This window comes from Henckelia pumila, chromosome 2 (genome assembly GCF_033568475.1).
Source record: "Henckelia pumila isolate YLH828 chromosome 2, ASM3356847v2, whole genome shotgun sequence".
NCBI lineage: Eukaryota > Viridiplantae > Streptophyta > Magnoliopsida > Lamiales > Gesneriaceae > Henckelia > Henckelia pumila.
In genome coordinates, this window is record NC_133121.1 from 154,084,451 (window position 1) to 154,100,146 (window position 15,696).

At 40.7% G+C, this 15,696-nt stretch overlaps 1 protein-coding gene across 1 annotated transcript; it reads left to right on the top strand.

The window, feature by feature from the left end:
* Positions 1-270: 270 nt before the first annotated feature.
* Positions 271-1,105, top strand: LOC140878737 (uncharacterized). Its single transcript, XM_073282352.1, has 2 exons — positions 271-840; positions 1,004-1,105. The coding sequence occupies exons 1-2, from the start codon at positions 271-273 to the stop codon at positions 1,103-1,105; spliced, it is 672 nt and encodes a 223-aa protein (XP_073138453.1).
* The last annotated feature ends 14,591 nt before the right edge of the window (positions 1,106-15,696 follow it).

The following is a 15,696-nucleotide window of genomic DNA, read 5'->3' on the forward strand; positions in this document are numbered from 1 at the left end:
TGTTGGAATTGGGTCGTGTAGATGGCGGGTCATGATGAAGAGAGTAGCCACGGCAGCGTAGGCGGACGCTGGGGTGATCAGGACGATCGAGAGCATCTTCGGGGCCGTCATCACCATCTCCATGATGATCACAGGTGTTTCAGCATGCATAGGTTTATGCAGATGGGTCCGAAACCCTTAGTCGAAAGAGAGTCACCGGAGGATGCGGGAAACTGGCTATGGCGTATGGAGGTTTGTTTCTGAGAGTTCCGATGCACCGAGGAGCAGCGGATGGAGACTCTTGATTTCCTGGTAGAAGGACGAGCTCGAAAGTGGTGGGATTCTGCATCTCCACCTTTTATTGCAGCCCAAGGAGTTGCTATCTGGGATGAGTTCCGCACAACTTTCCACAAGCTGTATTTTCCTCCTGATCTCCGACAGGCGAAGGCAAGCGAGTTGCTGGGATTGCGACAGGGATCGATGTCGATCGATGAGTACCAGCTGAAGTTTTTCAAGTTGCTGCCTTATTGTCCCCAGATTGCTGATAGCACGGAGACAAAGTATATTCTGTTCCTTCAGGGACTTAATCCAGAGATCCATGGTCGAGTTGCTGTGGAAGATGACATGACTTACGAGGGATTAGTAAGTCGATGTCACCAAGCTGAGGAAAGCATCCGCCATAATAGATCCTTCCTTTACTCTAGTCCTGTGAGTTCTTTGGGTCCACGTGCTCAGTCGTTCAAGAAGTCTGATTCTACTTCATCTTCCTCAGGATCCGGTGATGTGATGCGCTTTGGCAGGAAGAATCAGGTCCCTTGCACACATTGTGGTGGGATTCATCCTGCTAACAGGTGCCGGAAGGTTTCAGGAGCATGTTTATGATATGGAGAGATTGACCACCTAAAGAAGGATTGTCCACAGGCTATTGGGGGAGGCTACCTGAGTCCTGATATTTTGCACAGTTATAGAAAAAGGGGTATAATTACCAAAATGAATGTTTTTATGAATTTGATATTGGTACTAGATTAGTGCCAAGGGGATTGTTTTTCATCGTCTGACACCGTTAGAGATAGGTATAAAGAATTTGGTATGGGGTTTCCTTTTTGTGGCAGTGCTTAAGCACTAAGGAAACCACTTGAGAACTAGAAAGATGGATGTGTTCAGAACATCCTAAGTTGTTGATTATTTCTTGAGATCAAGATTGTATCTTGTAAAATATTCTGATATAATAAGAATATGTGGATTCTTATTAAGTTTAGTTCAGACTTAAGATTGATTTCAAAGACACAATCTCTTAAGTGGGGGAGAATGTAGTAGCCCGATTCTATTTTACAAGATTAAGTGATTTTAAACATGCTAGAAAATTCCATATAATTTTTTAAAAGTGTCAAAACATGTTTAAGGAGTCATTATTTTGTGAAAATAAGTGAAAAATCAGATCCGGGACGTCCAAAAATGGTAGGAAGGGTCTCGGGGGTCTCAGACAGTCCAGAAGCAGCCAAACGAGTTCGGAAGGTCAGTTCAGAGCATCAGGACCCAAACAGACCGTCCGATCCCAGAATGGACCGTCCGATCTCAACCGTGAACCAAGTGTCAAAATTATACCTACACGTGTAATTCATGAGCAGATCGGAGCATCTGAACCCAAAACGAACCGTCGATCCCTGACCTATAAATATGCGTCCAAAGCTAAGATTTAGATGCAAAATCAGATGGTTTTCGAACCTTAGTATATATTTTAATGTTTTGGGTTATATTCTTGAGGGTCGAGCACTAGCGAGGTGCTATGAGGTTTGTAGCGGAGCTGTGCTTGGGTCAGGACCTTCGACATCAACGGGCTGATGATGGACACATGCATAAGTCTAGACTCTAATTAGATTTTGAGATTAGCTATTAGCTTAGTTAAGACTTTTAGAATAAGGTTATAATACATGAGTATTTTGCATTGTAGTGCGGACCATAGACTTGTATCCTAGAGCTGGTGTAGCTTGCCTAGTAAAACTAAGGTACGTAAGTACAGACTGAGATAGCCAGCTGAATATACATGTTTATGTGTTGCATTATTATTTGTCATGATATGCATGATATATTGTTCATGATTTGTATGCGGAATTTGCATACCATGTTGAGCCCGTTATCCTTTTGAGATAGCTAGTTGTTCTAGGGTCGCTCAGCTCTAGGGTTGCTATTATTATACAATCGGGTACCGTGTGACACCCACTGGACCGACGGGGTAGCCTGTGCGGTTTACCCAGGACAGTGATAGTCTAAGATCGAGTTCAGTATGTGTGGCACCCAATGAATCTTTGAAGCAGTGTGCGCATACTAGAGGTGCCTATTGTATTGAGCATGATTTCAGATATGATCCCAGTTTACCCAGAGCATTCATAGTTCATGTTTCATGAATCATATAAACCTGTATATAAGTATATTAAATACTTTACGTACTGGGCGTTAGCGCTCAAGACCCTGCTTTTTATCTCGGACACCCCATTCAACGGGGCAGGTTTGCAGGTGGACCAGGAGCGAGAGCATTAGTTGGTCGGTGACCAGGGTTTGGTAGCAGGAGCCTTCAGAATAGCTATAGATTAAGATTTTTATTTGGTATTTATTTCGATTTTTTTGTATTTAAGATTTATTTATCTTGGGTTGTATTTCTTTCCGCTGTAATTTATCTGATTGTTCTTGATTAAGTTTAAATGCATGCTTAAGCTCTTGATTAGTAGGTGATCACGGTGCGAGTCACTACATTTTGGAACAGAGGGTAGCTATGATGCTTCGATCTAGATATGAATTGAGACAAGACAGTTATCCTCCCCTTTAGGTGTTGTACATATCTGACAGAGATCGGGGAATCCATCTCCGTAATGTCTTTCATTTTTTCTGGATTGACTTCTATCCCTCTCTCGATTACCATGAACCCAAGAAATTTCCCACTCTTGACTCCGAAGGTGAATTTGAGTGGGTTCAATTTCACCCCATATCGTCTTAGAATGGAAAATGTTTCCTTCAGTTTTGAGATAAATCATGCCCAGGTCCGAGATTTGACCAGGATGTCATCCACATAAACTTCAATGTTCCTCCCAACCTGCTTCTGGAAGATTTTGTCCATTAGTCTCTGGTAGGTAGCTCTTGCATTCTTCAACCTAAAGAGCATGACCACGTAACGGAATGTTCCCTCCGATTTGATGAAACTAACCTTTTCCTAGTCCTCTCTAGCCAGGGGATTTGATAATACCCCTTGTAAGCACCCATGAAACATAGGAACTCATACTTTGAGATGGAATTCATTAGTTGATCACGTGGTAGGGGATAAGAATCCTTTGGGCATGCTTTATTCAGCTCCTCAAGTCTACACACATCCTCCACTTTCTAGCAGATTTCGGCACCAAGACCACATTCGAGATTCAGGTATGGAACTGGATCTCCCGGATCTGGTCGGTGCGTACCAACTCTTATACTTGTTCCGTTATTACTTTGTCTTTCTCTAGCCCAAAATGTGTCTTATTTTGCTTTAATGGTCGGGAACCTGAGATAATGCTCAAATTATGCTCAGTTGCATGGGCCGGGATCCTGAACAATTTGGAAGAAGTCCCTGCGAAGATGTCCGCATTCTTCTTCAATCATGTTACTAGGGGTGCAGGCTGAGAAAGTAATTGAGAAAGAAAAACTACAAACACCCAATCTTGGTACAAACTTCGTACAAGCAATACAAATCCCTCTTCTTTTAATTCATATAATTTAGTTAAAAACTATCTCTTATTGGAATCCTTGTTCGAGATAGATCAGAATGGAACATAAAAATTAGCCATAGAAAGAGATTAAAACAGAATATGGAGGTCGCGGCCATGAAGAATGGCGAGTGCTGGTGAGAGAGACGACCGCAAAACTGCAGAAATGTGTCCGACGTGGGTGATGCGTCAAATCTACTTCATTGCTACGGAGTTTGGAGTCAGAAATAGAGAAAGGGTATTGCTTCCATTGAATGAGTGGAAGTGAAAGAAGTGGAGTGGATTGAGTCACGATTTCATAAGTTTGAAACCCTAACCGCCATGAGAGAATGAAGAAGTACGAAGATGAAGACGAGTGAAAGAAGAGTACCAATGCCCAAAGCCCAAATGTTACATATGCTGAATCTATTATATTTATACACAAATACACAATTAAATTATTAAATCTCGTATTATTAAATAATTTTTTAAAAAATAAAAAAAATAAGTCCGGTTACCCGATACCTGATTGGTTACCGAAAAATTACCCGACATCAAAATTTCGGTAATTTTTTTAAAATACCCGAATCTATCGATTTTTATTCGATCAGGCGGGTCGGGTACCCGAAACCCAACACCTAAACACCCACCCCTACATGTTACCAACTCTGCCCGAGCGACCAGATCAAGATTTTATGCTAAATTAGTAGTTTTTGTAGGCTGACTTCCTGACCCTCCTCCATCATCAACTCAACTTCTTCAATTGAATGCATCCATTCCCTCATGTCATCACATTCTCTCTTTTCCCTATTATTTTTAACTCGATCAGCCTTAGCATAGAACTTCTGGGAAGAGGGCTGGTTTCCCTGGACTTTCTCCACTTTGTCCCCCATAGAGAACTTGATCATCTGGTGATAAGTAGAGACAATGGCCATGAAAGCACTCATGGCCGGCCTGCCCAAGATGACATTATATTGTGAAGGAGCATTTAGCACCGTGAACAGTGTCATGACTACGTTTATTAAATTCTCTGCCCCAATTGTCAATGTTAACACGATTTCCCTTTAGGATATTGTAGCGCCTAAAATCCAATTCATTAAATCGCATGCATAAAAGTAAATAAATATTATGACTATTATTTTTAAGTTTACTTGATTTAAATCCTTTATTTGATTATGAGTTAATAAAAATATTAATTCTTTATTTAAATAATTTTATTGTACTAACTATTTAATTAATATTTTTAATTGTTTAAGTTTATTTATTTAAATAATTTTTATTGTGTAACCTAATTGTTTTAATGATTTTAAAGGTTTAAGCTTGCTAATTTAAATGGTTTTAGCTGTACAAATTAATTATTTAAAATAACTTAAACTTCCCGTTTATTTATTTATTTAAATTATTTTAAATGTCTAGATTATTTATTAAACGCTTTTGATTGTCCAATTTGTTTTAAAGATTTTTAATCCCGTTTGTGTATTTATTTAAATGACATATGTTTAATTATTTTAGTTAAATTATTTTAATCGTTTTATTTATTATTTAAATATTTTATTTATCTTGGTGACATCAAAATGTTTAATCTTTGATTTAAATAATATTCTTGAGTTCTTGAGTTCAGTTGTTCCGGGCCCGACGTAAGGAGACGGTGGATTCTTGGCGGTAACCTTTATTTTCACAGATTTGGAATTTATGAGGATCTGAGTAAAATAGATAAAATTTTGATTTAAGGATTTTTCGTATGACCAAAATCGCTTTTATTGCATTTTTGAGCTTATTTTTAAAAATTTTCAAAATTTAGCAATTTTGAACCCGGACAAGTGAAATTAAATTATTTTCCTCAATTCTTGAATTTTCCAACATAGGAATTTTAAGAGACTAAGTGTGAGCATTGTTAAAGTTTTAAAACAACTAATAGCACTTTTACAAGTTAATAGAGTAGCACTTTTAAGACTTTTACACACACACACACACAAAAAATTAAATACTCACACTTTTAATTCACAAACCCTAATACACAAAAATTAGAAATTCTTTCCCCCATTTTTCCCACCCTAGCCGCCATTTCCCTCCCCTTCTTCACTCAAACCGTCGGCCAACCCTCCACCACCACCAGCCGCCGCCACTGCCGTCGTCACGCCTCCTCACCGACCGGAGCTCACGCCCAAGAAGCCTAGACATCCAATATTCCTTCGAATTTACAACACCTTTTTTGTGTATTTTTGGTGCTAAGGTAAGTATAAAACAATCTTTTGACCACCAAGTGAATATATTATGTTGTGTGAGTGTTTTGTGTTTTACGAATTTTTGTCCATGTATTTCGAATTTTTCATGCAAAATCAGTAGGGCTCATGTTAGAATTTCAAAAATATGTGTGTTCTTGGTGTTTAATGAGTTATGCTATGTGTGTTAGATGATTCTTGAAGAGGGCTAGTAGCATTTCGAAATTTCAGCCCCTACATGTGTTGTTTGAGCTTGCATTTCAAAATTTTGCCCAAAAATCAGAAGAGTTCATGCAAAGTTTTCGAAATTACATGTGTTCTTGATGTTAAAATTAGCTTGCGGCAGGGGACGATGACTATCAAAGAGTACCAGCAGAAGTTCATCGAGCTTCTCCCTTATTGTTCACAGTTTTTCGGTAGCTCTACGGCGCAGTATACTCTATTCCTTCAGCGTCTTAACCCTGAGATTCATCGGATGGTTGCCGTGGGTGGTGATCTGACTTATTAGGAGTTGGTGAGCCGTTGTCACCAAGCAGAGGACAACATTCGAAGAAACAGGTCCATGGGTTCTTCTTCTTCCAGACCGACTAGTTCTTTGGGTCCGAGGGGTCAGTCTTTCAAGAAGCAGGGAGGCAGTTCTTCTTCATCTTCCGGATCTGGCGGAGTTCATCGATTCGGTAGCCAGGGTATGAGCCGTTGTCGTCAGTGTAGGCGTAAGCATCCACCAGGCCCGTGTCCTCGATCGAATGGAGCGTGTTTTCAGTGTGGACAAGAGGGACATATGAAGAGAGATTGCCCTACTTTTATGGGAGGAGCTAGTGGCTCTGGAGGATCCAAGGCGTCAGTACAGCAGCCGCATCAGCAATATCAACAGCAACCTTCTCATCAGCAGCGCCAATAGTCGCAGCCATCGCAGCGACAGACTTTTTCTCGAGGTCATTCTTCCTTACGGCCACATGTTCAGGGGCAGGCCTTTGCACTGAACCAGGAGCAGGCAGAGGCTGATAGCGACCAGATGATCGCAGGTACTTGTGTTTTATGCGGATATCCTGCATGTGTTCTTATTGACACTGGTGCATCTCACTCTTTTATTTCGGCACGATTTTCTAAGAGGCATAGTCTACCCTACATTCCATTAGAAGTATTGCTAGTTGTTTCGACTCCTATGGGTCAAGAGGTTTTGGCTAAGAGTCTAGTTATGGGTTGCATTTTGGATTTTGAGGGACATCAGTTGAGCGCTAACCTGATGATCTTATCCATGGAGGATTTCGACTGTATCATTGGTATAGATCTTCTGACTACCTACAGGGCGATAGTGGATTGCTATCAGAGGTTTTTGAAGTTTCGTCCGGAGGATGGCGATACGTGGTACTTATATGGTAAGGGAGCGCGACCCCCGATGCCAGTGGTTTTCGCTCTGAAAGCCCGGCGTGATTTAGAGTCTGGAGGGGAAGGCTACATTATCTATGCCATCGATTCATCTTTGGATGGACCAGACATCCAGGAGATACCAATGGTTCGTGATTTCCCAGATGTGTTTCCAGAGGAAATTCCAGGTTTACCACCAGGGAGGGAGATCGAGTTCGGCATTGAGTTAATTCCAGGGACAACACCGATTTCCAGAGCTCCTTACCATTTAGCACCTTCAGAGATGAAAGAATTGCAGAAGCAGCTTCAGGATCTTCTTGATAAGGGCTACATTCGGCCGAGTGTTTCTCCATGGGGAGCCCCAGTGCTATTTGTTAAGAAGAAAGATGGGTCGATGCGTCTTTGCATAGACTGTCGACAGCTCAATCAGAAGATCGTGAAGAACAAGTACCCTCTTCCAAGGATTGAGGATTTGTTTGATCAGCTTCGGGGTACTTTTGTCTATTCGAAGATTGATTTGCGGTTCGGTTATCATCAGTTGCGGGTTAGAGAGGAGGATATCTCCCAGACAACATTTCATACACGGTATGGTCCCTATGAGTTCTTAATGATGCCGTTTGGTTTGACGAATGCTCCATCAGACTTCATGGATTTGATGAACAGAGTATTTTGCGAATTTTGGATGAGTTCGTGGTAATGTTCATCGACGATATCCTAGTGTATTCTCGCAGCGTTGACGAGCATGTTTTTCATCTCCGTACAGCATTGCAGATACTGAAAGAGAGGCAGTTGTATGCTAAGTTGAGCAAGTGTGACTTCTGGATTGACCGAGTTGTTTTTCTTGGTCATGTGATCTCACGAGACGGTGTTGATCCTAGTAATATGGAAGCCATTTGAACTGGTCGCGTCCGACGACAGTTGCAGAGATTCGTAGTTTTCTTGGGATGACAGGCTACTACCCTAGATTCATGGAGAAATTTTATCAGATTGCTAAGCCTTTGATACAGCTTACGAGGAAGGATGTGCCTTTTGTTTGGACGTCGGAGTACGAGGAGAGTTTTCACGAGTTACGAAGCCGTCTGACTACAGCTCCAGTGTTGGCTCTACCATCTGGATCAGGGGACTTTGTAGTTCACACTGATGCTTATCTCCAGGGCCTGGGATGTGTGTTATCGCAGAGAGGTCATGTGATTTCCTACGCCTCTAGGCAATTGAAGACTATTGAGGAGAATTATCATGTAAACGATTTGGAGCTTGCAGCCACTGTCTTTGCTCTTAAGATATGGAGTCATTATTTGTACGGTGAGAGATTCGAGATCTTCACCGACCACAAGAGCTTGAAATATCTGTTCACTCAGGCAGAGTTGAACATGCGACAACGTCGATGGATGGACTTATTGAAAGACTACAATTGTGAGATCAAGTACCATCCAGGCAATTCTAATCCAGTTGCGGATGCTCTTAGCCGCAAAATTTATATGAGTTCGCTTCGTACCAGCTCCGTTGCACGAATGGTAGAGGAATGTTGTTCCTTGGGCTTTAATTTCGACACAAGAAGGAACAACAGGGAGTTCGCGTTTCTTCTGTACTTGCAGAACCAACATTATATACGCGTATACGTGAGTCGCAGACCCTGATCCGAAGAAGCAGAAGTTAGCACGATTGGCTCAGGATGGGAATACTTCTGGGTTTCATTTTCAGAATGATGGTCTGTTGTGTCTCTCTGGACGTGTGGTAGTTTCTGATGATTCAAAATACGAGAGGAGATTTTGTCTCAGGCTCACCATAGTAGAATCTCTGTGCATCCAGGTAGTATGAAAATGTACCAAAATCTACATACGAGGTTCTGGTGGAACGGAATGAAGTGCAGTATTTATCAGTTCGTGTAACGATGCCTTGTGTGTCAACATGTCAAGGCAGAATTTCGACGACCAGTGGTTTGCTTTAGAGTTTGGAAATTCCTGAGTGGAAGTGGGAGTATGTGACGATGGATTTTGTCACCCACTTGCCTATGTCTTCTAGGAATTGTGATGATATTTGGGTTGTCATTGATCGTTTGTCTAAGTCCGTGCATTTCTTGCCTTACAACCGGGACTTTACTTTCGATCGGATGGCACGTCTGTACGTGAAAAAGGTTGTTTGTCTGCATGGGATTCCGTTGAGTATTGTCAGCGACAGAGATCCGAGGTTTACCTCTAGGTTTTGGGGTAGCTTCCAACGAGCTCTTGGCACTACTCTGAGTCTGAGTACGGCCTATCATCCGGAGATAGATGGACAGACCGAGCGTACTATTTGTACTCTCGAGGACATGCTTCGAGCGACAGTCATGGATTTTGGACCAGCGTGGCATGACCATTTGGCGTTGGTGGAGTTTGCTTATAATAACAATTACCATCGCAGCATTGGCATGGCACCATTCGAGGCTTTGTATGGACGCCCCTGTCGTACGTCTTTGTTTTGGGACGAAGTTGGAGAACATCAAGTCGAAGGTCCATAGATGATCAAGCAGATGACCGATGCAGTGGAAATAATCCGTAAAAGGATTAAGGCAGCCCATGATCGATAGGCTAGTTATGCGAACACTCACCGCAGGCCACTACATTTTGAGGTATGAGAGCACGTGTTTCTTCGAGTGTCACCATTTTGAAAAGTGATGCGATTTGGCCACGAGGGTAAGTTGTCACCCAGGTTCATTGGCCCGTTCGATATTCTTGAGAAGGTTGGAGACGTGACTTATCGTCTGGCTTTGCCACCCGATCTTTCCAGCATTCATGATGTGTTTCACGTGTCTTTGTTGAGACAGTACGTGGCGGATCAGTCGCACATCTTGCATTCGATTGAGGTGCAATTGGACCAGGATCTGTCCTATGTGGAAATACCTCTCCAAATTCTCGACAGGAAGGACAAAGTGCTTCACAATAAGCTTATACCCTTGGTGATGGTGTAGTGGCAGCGCAGAGGTACAGATGAGGCAACTTGGAAGCTAGAGAGCTGGATGCGAGCCGAGCATCCAAAGTTGTTTTGATGTTTTGTACTTTTCTTTGTAAGAAAGATATGTACTTTGTACTATGTTCAGTTATGATAAAGAGCATTTGTATTGAGTTATGTACTTTTCCTCAGACTTAAATTTCGAGGACGAAATTTCTTAAGTGGGAGAGAATGTAGTAACCCGTCTCCAATATAAGTTAATCAAGTGCATAAATAATGATTAACTGGGTTAAATGCGATTATGGGATTTCCTAACAAGTCTAAGGAGTTCAAAAACGGATCCAAGACACTCAAAATGACCGGGAAGGTTCCGAGGGTCCAAAGGGATCGGAGGCTCCAAACCTGAGATCGGAGGCTCCGAAGTCGGGATCGGAGGCTCCGAACTTGCATGGCCAGCTGTCCGAGAATAATACGTCATTGCTGACATCACTGATGGGACTTCAGAGGCTCCAAAGTCGGGAACGGAGGATCCGAACCAGATCGGAGACTCCGAAGTCAGGAACGGAGGATCCGAACCGGATCGGAGGCTCCGAAGTGGGGTTCGGAGGCTTCGAACTTCGACTATAAATAGGGGGCCGAGATTTCATTTTCAGGCGCACCAAATTCCTTTTCTCTCTGGATTCTTAACCTTCTAGCTTAGATCTAGGGAATTCTAGGCGTCCTATTGGGATTTCGGAAGTGGCATAGTGATCCAGATGTCGTAGCGAAGCTGTGACCTAGTTTTGAGGCTATCGACAGCAAAGGGCTGACGACGGATGCAGGTTAACTTTGGATTCCTAAAAATATTTGAGAGTATAGAATAGCTTAGTTAAAACATTTAGAGCTTATTTAATAATGCATGGGCAATCAAATTGTAGGCTCACTAGACTGAACTTGTAGGCGTGGGATCTAGACCAGAGGTGCTAGGATTTTCCTGCAGTGTTTGAGGTACGTAACTACTGACCGAGATAGCCAGCATGATATATATGCTTATATGTTGCATGAGTATGTGCTATGTGTTTTACTATGTTTTACGGCTTTAGCACATGCATATTTTTATGGTAGACTGCATATGGTATGATGTGAGTCATGACAGTCTCCATCGGTGATGATTTACTCCTTATGGATTTGTGTCTGGGGACACTCAGCCCCTGGTTTTGCTATCACTAGGAGCAACCACGACGGTGGAGTAGATGCTATAGTGGATAAGGGAATACACGAGTACCCCGCGGATTCGTTCTCTTAGCACGATACTGTGTATTCATGGCTCCCTGAGTAGACTGTTTTACCCAGTGTTTTAAATTCATTTGGTAGCTGCATATTAGTTTATATATAATTGCTTCCGTATTGAGCGTTGTCTCTCACGCCCCTGGGTTTGGTATTTTGGGTACCTTTTGGCGGGGCAGGTTTGAGGCTGGATGGTCCAGGTGATTTGCAGCAGGGTTGAGGTTGTTTTCTGTCGCAGCGAGAGTTTAGTGGAAGAGCTTGTTACCCTAAGATTTTTAATATGGTTGTATAAGAGTATTTATACATCTTTCTACCATCGGTTGTATTATGCGGATTTTATTTGTTGTATTTTAAATCATCCGTTATTTACGCTTTAAGTATTTATTACATGCGTTAATTAACTCTGATTAGGTAGTGGATCCGGGTAGGGTCGCTAAAACTCCCGAAGACAAAGGCAAAGTGGGCGAAAATGAAAAAATAATTCCAAAAATATGTGTACAAATTCTATGTGTGGAAAAAATTGAAGTACTATCTATCCATCATATATGCCAAAGAAATGTAAAGATGGAGGAAAAAAATGAGAAAGACAAATACCTCTTCGTAGAAAGAAAGCGTCGTGTTTTTGAAGGGGCAAAGTACCGAGTTTGGTGGAAGGTACAAGGGTGGAAAAATCAATTGTTTTCTGTGAGTGGAAAGAAAATACTAATTGAAACCGTAGCACAAGAAATTACCACATATTCAATGAATGTATTTCAGCATCATAGATATTTATGTAACCCCCTTCGATTGATGATTGCACATTTTTAGTTGGGTGAGTAAAATAGTAAAGCACGTATACATTGGGTGAAATGGGGTCTTTTTTGCCGACCTAAAGGGTAAGGTGGGATGGGATTTTGGGATCTCATGAATTTTAATCACGCTCTACTCTCTAAGCAGGGATGACATCTATGTAACATATTAGATTCTCTTCTAGCACGTCTCCTTAAGGCTAAATATTATCTCAATTCCACTGATAAGTGCAATTTACGCACTTAAATGTTATAAGATTTAACTTGGCTTTTGTGATGAATTGAGCTGTATTATGTGTATTTCGCTGTTGTTTTTGTGGAATGCAGAAGTGGACAAGATATAAGAATTTTATGAAAAGAGAGGTGTTTAGGATACAAAAGAGGTAGAATAAGAAGTAAGATATGATTTTGGAGCACAAAGGAAGAGCCTAAGCACCGAGAAAATGCGCAAAAAAGAATCCAGAAGAAGCAATTGTCCAAAAATTATTGTCAACTCTAGATAGATCCGAATCCGATCTCCACCATTCAGAATAAATCATAGGATGTTATAAATATGTTATCAAAATTTCAGTCTAATCCAACAGCTAGAACTCCAGATATGATTTTTGCAATAATTTTGCGCGCTGGACACGAAGCAACAGCGCCCTAGTGCCATATATGCAGCGCTTCATCGCTGCATTTGTGCAAAAATGAAAAAACAGTGCCCCAGCTCCATAGGAAAGCGCTCCATTGCCACAATCCTAGTATTTTGCACAATTTTTGGACCAGAATACAGCGCCCCAGTGCCAGCGCTCCAGCGCTTCCTGTGCGGAAAAATTGTGCAGAGTTTCAAATATTTTGGGCTTTATTCGACGAGATTCAAAGACATATAAAAAAGGAACAAGAGAACACATGAAAGGGGGAACAACACAAAAAAAGTCGTGAACAACAAAACCACACAGCACTACACATTCAAGGAGGCTTGGGACACGGATTTGAGACATGAGAGCGAACGACAAGGGATAATCGAATCACAAGACAAAGGACATTCATCTGGGACGGAGAATCCACTTTACTCTGTGATTTTTATTATCTTCCTTGATTTATTGATGAGATTTTTGGATATGTCTATGTGTATAATTATTTCATTATAAACTTATTGGTTGTTTCTAGAGATTGACGGATCTTGATTTGACTTTCATGTTTTGAATATTATTTTTCTACTATTATTTATTCTTAACAATTTATTTGTGTATTTTTGTTTTGATTGCCTTTAAATTTATTGGTCATAGATTGAATGTTAAATTTATTTGAAATCTGTCACTCGAGAGAGGCGATTTTGAATAGGATCATAGGAAAACACAACTTAGGATTTTTTTAGAGTTCGAGAGGCCTAAAATTTCCTTTGAGGTCATTGAAAGAGAACCATAGGACTTGATTAAATTATTTTTATGTTTTATTTCTGATAGGGATATTGAAATTGACATTAGAATACTTATAAAATTTACTCGGCACTCGAAAGAGACAATAAATAACAATTAAAGGTTTTTGGCCTATAAATTGGAATAGATGATATTATCAATTGATATTATTTTTTTGAATGAAAATCGAGTGATATCTTGTATCTAGAACCCGTCTCAGATCGTGCACCCAAAGCCGCCCTTGAAATTCTGGTTTATTTAATTTAATTTATTTTATTGAATTTAAAACTTTGATTTTCTAAATAAAGTTGAGATTATTTTAATTACAGGATTTAGTATGAATATAAATTTTCAATCCCCTTGGGAACGATACTCTACTCATCATATATTAAAACTTGACATATTGCGCATGAGAGGAAAAAACACGCAACAAGATTTTGGCGTCGTTGTCGGTGATTGATATAATTTATTTTGCACTAATATTGTTACCAAGTGATCTTGATTTTGTTGGAGAACGCGGCGATCAGATCAATCAGGATTGATACCCGGTGCAGCGGAAGTTTAAAAATTTTATATGGAACGATTCCATAATGGGTATCAAAACCTTACGATTAAATTGTGTGTGTAAAAATTAAATAAAAATTATAAATTTTTACCTCCAATCTCGAATCGAGATTATGGACACCAACAGATTGCTCTGCTCTTGTTGTATATCCCTGGAACTGATGGACGAACTGTTCTTCAATCAGGTCCACGAACGGATATTTAATCCCTCTGATAGATTGCACTAGAAAATCTATCAAAAGTTTCTACGAAGAGAATTAACAAATTTTATCCGTTAAACCAGACTGTAATTCAAAATTCACAGGCTGGATTTTCCTGAGCAGAGGGGAGAAAGGGGGCGGCCACTATTGAGAGAAAAATACTAGGGTTTTCGAAAATTGTGACCTGTTGTGTGTAATTTCTGTACTGCAATAACTTATTTATAATGTAGGCCGCTAACAGCTTAGGGCCCATTAGTCATAAGTTCAAGCCCGACAAGCAAAACCCGCATGTTCAGAAATTAATATAAAATTCATCATGACTCCGATTGATAAACCGATTTCACCAATGTGCACAGAAACCATTTCTGCACCTTTTAAAGTCAAGATAAATTTTTCTGAATCCGAATTCAGTGATTTCCAAAAATGCCCATCCCTATGTCATTTTAGGAAATCTTACTCCTCTACTCTCAATTAAGAAGTTCAACTTCTTTGTTCATTAAATTTAACTCTTTAAATTTAACTATCTCAACGGGGATTAAAAATCCATTACTCTGTGTGACCCTCAATGGTTCAGGGATACAGCTAGTCGTGGGCTCACAACTCCTTGTGACTCGGAACAACAATTTCCGATTTGCCCATCGAATCATGGTATGAGCGCCTAGCAACATCGCCCCATGATTCCCTAGGTATCACTGATAGTGCCTGCAAGAACCAATAGATTTTGGTTAGCATACAGTACGGTCCCTTCATCCATATATCCCGATCGAATCAACAACCATTGGTATATCGAGAGTCGCTCGAGATTCGATAACTATGCAATACATCTTGAAGATCAAATAGTGACATCGCATGTGTTACTAAGAAACCATTTCTTAAAACACATCATGTACTCTGGCCAGAGATTCTTCACACTAATATCTCCTCAGATCGCATAGGATATCCACACTCGCAAGTATGTGGTGAATCATTGACAACAAAGCATCGACTCCTATATGTGTTGTAACTGTACCCAATCCCGACACCTGATGACCCCAATAGAGTCGGTAAACGAGTCAAAGCACAGTACTAGCATATAGAGTCTCAATGATGTTTCAAGTAGTAAGGACTAATGGTGTACAACCAAAACCGCGGACTTTATCCACTCGATAAGTGATAACCACTTGGAAAGTCCGGATAGGGTAGTTCGATCATTCATCATATGAATATCCATTTGCATGCTTCGAACATCTCTATGTTCCTTACCAATGAAACGTGGTACTCTGCATCGCAAA